At 44.4% G+C, this 7,452-nt stretch overlaps 1 protein-coding gene across 1 annotated transcript in view; it reads left to right on the forward strand.

Moving 5' to 3' along the window:
- Positions 1-7,080, forward strand: part of BEND4 (BEN domain containing 4) — a 35,282-nt gene extending 28,202 nt beyond the window's left edge. The window contains exon 5 of the mRNA XM_045815980.2: positions 565-7,080. Coding sequence (XP_045671936.1) covers positions 565-782 — 218 coding nt within the window. The 3' untranslated portion in view covers positions 783-7,080. The remainder of the gene's footprint in view (positions 1-564) is intronic.
- Positions 7,081-7,452: the final 372 nt, after the last annotated feature.

The following is a 7,452-nucleotide window of genomic DNA, read 5'->3' on the forward strand; positions in this document are numbered from 1 at the left end:
TAAGAAATATTTGTCAGTACATGTATGGCTACCCCAATTAGAGAAATACGTATGACCTGTAATACACGTTAAGAACGTGGAAACCTCTTCTGAACTAAAATTCAGGCAGTTTCTCAGCCGTTGAGATTTTGTTATCCCATTGCACTTAATCTGCAGATTAGTGGCTGGTTAAAGATTACCATGCTAATGATACTTGCTGTTTCCGGAAATAGAGAACATGCTAAAACCGTGAGCAGATACCGACGTAGGTTTGAAATGTAGTCCGTAACTTTTTCTAAGCACGGTGTATAGTACATCTTCCAGATCAGATTGACCCTTCATTTCAGTAGCAGATGTTCCATAGGAGGATCACCTTCTCACTTGATGTGTTTTTACTTTTGCGCATGAGTAGAAGACTACATGTAATTAGTTGAGTCTAAGAAGTGACATCATCATAGCATTACATCGGATTGCCCATACAGCTTTTCTTATAGAGCTTCTGTAAATGTGTAAGCAGCCTGTCCATCATCTTCTGCAAAAACCAGCTGTTTTTCTCTCTCTTTATTGTTGTGTATATTCCCACAGAATTCATTAGGATGCACTGTACCTCCAACCCTGACTGGTGGATGCCCTCGGAGGAGCAAATAAACAAAGTGTTCAGCGACGCCGTGGGGCACGCCCGGCAGGGGCGGGCAGTGGGGACTTTCCTGCACAACGGCGGCTCGTTTTATGAAGGGATCGATCACCAGGCTTCCCAGGATGAGGTCTTCAATAAAAATTCCCAGGATGGGTCTGGGGATTAGTGGACAGAATTTTGACACTGTAGCAGCTGGTCCTCTCAAGAGTTCCAGTTGTCAGTGTCCTGTTACCATCACCTGAGAGTCCAAAGCACGTCTTTCTGCCAGACTTGACACATCTCAAACCTTAAGTCTCTTGACCTACTGCCACAATTCCCAAATAGAAATCCATTTTAGGGTTGTTTGGGAAGTCTATGGAACCTACAACAGGCTTTCAGGATATTATAAAAAGAAAAAAAACCACAATTGAATTGATTCCTAGCTAGACAGTGAGGGTGAAAACAGTAGGTGAGCTGCTGGTCACCTGTCTGAAACGTCATGTAAGCTCTGCTTCCTGAGCTGAGCTGGTCCCCGCAGGTTAGAGTCCCTGCCCATAAGAGAAGGTAGACATGGAGTTATCTTAAGGGACAACAAACAAACATTCTCTTACTTTAATTGAAATAAGTTGTCTTTTTATTTTCCAAAGACTTGAATTCATACTTCTCAGCAAAGACATAGGATAAGTGACACTGAGCTCTCTCAACATTGACAAAGCCTATATGAAAAAGCCAGAAGAGAGGTCACTGCTAGACAATGACTTGTTGGAAATCAGGTGGGGTTTTTTCAGTTACTTTAGAATCCCCCCCAAAAAAAATTGTACCATGTTGATCAGAACAGCACTACGTGATCTCTGGAGTTTATAAACCGTAAGTTTTCCTTATGTCAGTCAGGAAACCTCCAAAGATCCAAAACCCTTTTCAAATGCTTGATTTCGTAGGTTCATAGACCCACAGTTTCCACAGCCTTAACTCAGACTTTGTTGACACAACGCCAAAGTGATGGGTTGAGCAATGAGAATTTCAATCAATTAGTTGTTTGGTGCACTGGAGACCAAACAAGTGGTCTCACTGATGGTATTCACTGAATTGACCAGATGTTCTGGAATTGTATACACACAGCTTCAAGGCCATTCTGACAGCTATGCAATGGGCTTGTCTGTAATTTCTCTGAAATGTGAGGGTCTTTTCTCTGAGTAGATCTTTAGAATTTGCGTAAGCTTCTGTTTCTTGTCCCTGATGAAAATGTTTCATCCCAACTGTTTTGCTGTTTTGTGCCTCCTTCCCCACCCCCCTTCCCGCACCATGTTCCCTTGAACTACAAGCTCTGGCTGAGTTCACACTAAACCACTCCCACTTGTTTTCTCCTGTTTAATTTGTTGATCTCCATCCGTGAAATTAGTACTGTCCTTGGGAGCATTCCTCACCTACGAACTACGGAGATGCTAGAATCTGTTTCCGAGGGCTTCGGGTTCAGATAGCAGGAGCAGTTTCCTCTAGCACACTAATCCGATTATTACAGTCTTTGTCGAGCATAGGGCTAAACGGGCAGAAGTTACTGAAGGTTATTAATGTCTACAAACATGACTAAGGGTTTGGAAAATTGGTTGGAAATTCATTTAAGGTTTATGAGCATCCGCTTATAAAGAGGGGTTTTTGCAACCATTTTTTGTGAGGCAATAAATTATCCTTTGTGTTCAGTAATTAACACCAACTCTATGCGCGGTCCTGGAAATAGGTCCGTCCTTAGCTTTTGTTAGGATTCTTAGTTTCATCCATTGAAAAGTTTAATGTTTATAGAGATGGTCCTTTGTCAGATCTGTTCAGTGGTGTGGGGAGAACTAATGCTTCAATCCTGTTTTGGGCAAGTTAGCAAATTGTATAGGTAAAAGAAATGATAAGGGCAAATGTGATGTTGGTTAGAGGAACCAGGAGGCTACTGTCTTTGGCTATCCAAGGAAGAAGGAGACTTCAGAGAGTTTTCAGAGGTCTGAGAAGTCAATGCCTTACGAGATCCTTTGGTGACAGGAAATCTTGGCCAGACACAACTATCACCATAACCTCCTCTGTCTTTCCATCTTACCTTTGCTTTCTTGCATTAGGCTTTAGTTATCCTTACTGCTGAGGACAATGTCCTTTTTTTCCTTTAGCAACAATTATTTGACCACTGCTCAAAAAAAACTTCCAACTCTTCTCTTTCCTGCAAGCTTGAAAATTCAGCATGTTTTCACATCTAAGCATCATCGTGGAGCCCTGTGTTGTGCTGGTCTTGACTGCGGGGGCTGCTGAGAGCGTGTCTGCCCTCACTCTCCACAGCTGCTGCGAGAGAGGGTGACGGGAACCTTCGGTTTGGCTGTAATTAGCATCACCTGAGAAGGCTACTAGGGTAGATCTGCCCCCCAGGCCACATGGTCGTACACAGCCTTTGCTCCACAGGCACACCTGGTCTCCCTCCCGTGCCCCCAATTCCAAGTGAATTACTTGTTTTCCAGTATTTCACGAATTCCACATCAGGATTACATGTTGGCCATCTCTTAGCCCATGAGGAAACCGAGACCCAGGCAGAGGACTGGCTTCCTCAGCATTGCACAGCCGGTTCGAGCGCCTCGCCTGGGGCCTAAGATCAGCAGTCCGAGGTCGGGTGTTCCACGGCTTTCTTCGCCCTGTGTGTGTAGCTAGATTTGTTTAGCCTAGCCCTGCCTGAGCCGGACGGTGACAGTCCTTGGGTTGTGGCACAGATGCTCTGCCGTCCCCTCCGTGTGTGGTCCGTGCCGCCACCTGAGCTTTCCGGCTGGTGCGCGAACCTGCTTCATGGTGGGGGCCTCATGGTCACCTCACTTTTAAATCAGGCCTCACAAAGGATGGTCACGTGTTTTTGGTGAGACCCGTGTGCCGTCTACAGAGCAAGACTGGATGCTCTTCCGCTGCTCCGTCTTCCTTTCTGTTCTCTTCAGAGACCTGAGGGCGTTGCTTATTTTCTTGAGTTGATTCTCTACCTTTTTTTGGCAATTGGACAGATTGCTCATGACTGGAAACTCAGTCTCGTGTCAGCGTGCAGACCCCTCCTTGAGTCCTTTCAGCACTGGTATAAAACGATTGAATGAAAGCCACTCAGTTTGCAGCTGTGCTCCGCGTCCTCGATGAGGGAGGGCGGTCACAGGGCTGGCGCGACACGACAGGCTCAACTTGGCCTTGTTACCTGAGCTAGGCGTGCTCCACGATCGCAGCGATCGGAAGAGCCCTCGGCGGTGACAGGGTCCTGATGTGTCCTGTGACTTCCCAAATCCAAATGCTACCACAGAGAGTATGCCTACTTTCCAAACTGACCTGAAGGCCCAGAGGCCGTTCCACTGGGCTCAGGACAACCGTCCAGTGACCCACATCGGAGGATGTAGGCCAGGGAGCTGTGGAGGGGAGCACTGTTGTCTGAGAGTTTTACTGGAGGCACACTTCTCACTGTCTCTTGGAGGTGCGCTGGTCACGGTGTCATGGGTTAGTAACCCTACTGTTAAATGCTTTGGAGGAAATCTGTAGACGTGAAAGTTTGTTCCTTCCCTTTTTACTGGAAAACATTTCATCCAGCCCTTGAAACTGGGCATCTCTCTGTTAGCGTTGCCGATTTCCACCACAGGGTTCAGGTTCCTGTCACCATTGGTGTTTCAGAAGGTTTTACTAGGGAGGTAGGAGGATAATGACAGTGCGTGTGCAAAAAATTGCTGCCCTCTCGTTTGGTGAGGGAATTGAGAGCGGTACGTAGCTACTTCACAGCTGTAGAGCAAGTGGGTGAATTTATATTCTGGATCTTTCTTGGCCCTTCGTGAGTCATAAACACATTGACCTAAGAGATTTATCAGAATTATAGAGGTATAAATTGTTACAGTGTATTATTTGGTCCAGCTACTCCACGTGTCAGATGTGTGGAATGGTTTCTGTAGGCCAGTAGCTATTCTTGGAGTATGAGACATTATCCCCAAATCTAGACAATAATGCAAACTTGGGAATCCGCAGGTTTGTGATTTCTACATTTCCTACCACCTTTAATCTTGTCCTCCCTCCTGTTGCTCTCAGAAAATGGACAGAGCATCATGTGAGATGAAACAGGCACAATTTTCAGAAAAGCAAGCCTACATTTGCCCTCCTTTGGATTTTATCATACAACCTGTGCTCTAGATTCTAACCCTAATACCCACCGACTACCTCCTTATTTTTTTCTTAGATTTCAGTAGTTTGTTAAGATCTCATTCTCGGATAACTTTATTTTTAGAAAAGATTTAAACCTAACTTTTCTCATTCAGTGCTATGTCATTTCACAGGACAGATCTATAATTTTGACAGCTCTCATACACAAATTTCTAGAAATGTAATAGAAAACAATTTTGCACATATGGTGCAAGTCTTGCTGCTGTATGTTTAATGTGGCGACACTTGCCATAACTGCTTGGCAATACGTGTCAACTAGAACGCCTGAGTCAGAACTCTAATGTCCATGTGTCTAAACAGCGGTATGTATCATTATGATGTATTTTTGTAAACATAGCGATGGCTTCTTTCAATCTTATGTATAAGTGGTGAATAAAGTAATCACTTCCCTTGGAATAATGTAGGAAAATGCTCCCCAGCTGATGGCCCTGTGCAGTGTTACTTGCATCGTCAGCCAGTGGCAGTTGTGTCTTTGAGAGAGTGAGGGATGGACAGCCGGCAGTGTGGAGGGCGAGCCTGTCACGCCACCGGCCCTTGCCTCCTCGTGTGTAAAATTCAAAACCGTGACCGATCGCGCTCTCGCCCTCCGTCGTGTGTTCAGTTGCAGGAAACGTTGAGAGGACTGGGCTTGCTTCCCCCAGTGACCAGCTTGGTCAGGTTGCCTCCTGAAGCACCAGATTGACCAAATCTTTGTGGTAAAGTGGCCAGAGACGTTTTCATCGTGACCATCCGTAGCTGACTGATGTCTAGGTGGTGGTTGAATCACAGTTCCCCAAAGTAGAATGAAAATACATCTGCTAAGAAGACTCCTTCAGAATAATTGCCCCCGTACAAATGGCCCCGTTGGGAAACGATTCAGGCCCACCCAAAAGCACTCGCAGTAGCTGTCCTAACTGGAGCTGATGCCATTGAGTTCTCGTGGGCCAGGTACCCCGCGAAGCACTTTAACCGCTCTCTCCTTTGAATCCTCAGAGCCACACTCCCAGGCGGTGGCGGCCGTTATCCCGGCTGATCGCAAGGACGCTGCCCGCGGTGCTCCGCTCACAAGGGGGCCACGGGGGGCTTAGTAAGCAGGGTGACTAGTTCAGTTTCCCCAGTAGTCAAAGCAAAGTTCTCAAAGCCCGTCAACACTTGGGAATGGATTTTGTTTAATTAATGGCATCAAGGAAAAGATGTTATTTGTGTTACTAAAAACCACTTTTAAAGTATGTTGATGCTTAAATAGGACCTTATAAACCGTATCTCCTCTGGTAACTGCCCGGGTTTCTGCGTAAGACTTGACTTACGTAAGATCCCGTGTTGAAGACTAGAAAAAGTTTTAAAGTAGTGAATAAATTAAAATTGCTAATTTGTTCACATTTGTTTCATAGGTTTCCTGTGAAAAAAAAATACAGGGATATATAAAAGCAAAAATTGGAAGTCAGCGAAGTGATCATCTTCGGGAACTCCTAGATGTTAGAAATGGCACTGGGCATCGGTTAGCTAACGTTTCATTCACTTTTCACATTTGTTGTATTTGTAGCCTTAGAATTGATGAGTCTGGTTTGGAAGAGAGGGATTTCATTTATGATGTCACTGTGAGAACTGTTGTGAAGATTTTGTAGGAAAATACAGTCATCTGTCGATTCTTGCCTGTAGTGATGGCTTTAACATCTCTTTGGCTGTGTTAAGTTCGAGAGCCTGCCAAGGCCATGCGGGCCTAGCTTGTGTTCCTTGAGAACAGGGCGTGTCAGACCGTGAGATGGGTCCTGAAACGTTCCAGGTCACCGGTCCAGCCCGACCCTGCCCAATGTAAGCATCGCCTCTCTGTCTCTCCTCTCTGGAACTTCATGTAGCAGCCTAACACTGGGGCCAACTTGCCTTTACTCTATTTTCTATGATGAACACTTGTGGAGAAACTGTGACAAATCCATTGATCCTAATATTTTTATTGTTGGAGTCTTGTTGATTCTCTATGAATAATTTCTATTTGATTGTACTGTGTAGAATTAATACCCACTAGGGATATGTTAATAAAACTATAAACGCATAGTGTAATATAGAACAGCAAGATTTTTTTGTGAACAATTTATATAGAAAAGTAAGTTGTTTTTTAAGTGTTAGGCACATTTCTTTTAGGAACTTAAAATGTTATAAGAGTTTTTTAAACATTCAATATTTTTAATTATAAGAAACATTTGTTACTAGAGCCAATTATTTCAGGTGTTCTAATTGGAGTATTGATTTTATTACCTCATATACCTCTAGAATGCCACACGTTCTGTTGGAGATAAAATTGCACAATAAATGTCAAGTCTCTGTTAAGTGTTTCTGCATCTTTCTCCAATTCATTGAAGAAGCTTTTCTGTTTTGTTTTTGTTGTTTTATTTTTTTTAAAGAACTTTATGCCCCCTGAAGCTAAGGCTTTTCTGCTTGTCTCTGAATGCCAAGAAAATATTATATACTTAAAACCCAAATAAAAGGTACTCAAGTTATGTCAGGGAACAAATCAAAAATCATCCAAAAAAAGTCATTTAGGGGCGCCTGGGTGGCACAGCGGTTGATCGTCTGCCTTCGGCTCAGGGCGTGATCCCGGCATTACGGGATCGAGCCCCACATCAGGCTCTTCCGCTATGAGCCTGCTTCTTCCTCTCCCACTCCCCCTGCTTGTGTTCCTTCTC

This window comes from Ursus americanus, chromosome 8 (genome assembly GCF_024610735.1).
Source record: "Ursus americanus isolate L20-20 chromosome 8, mUrsAme1.1.p, whole genome shotgun sequence".
Classification (NCBI taxonomy): domain Eukaryota; kingdom Metazoa; phylum Chordata; class Mammalia; order Carnivora; family Ursidae; genus Ursus; species Ursus americanus.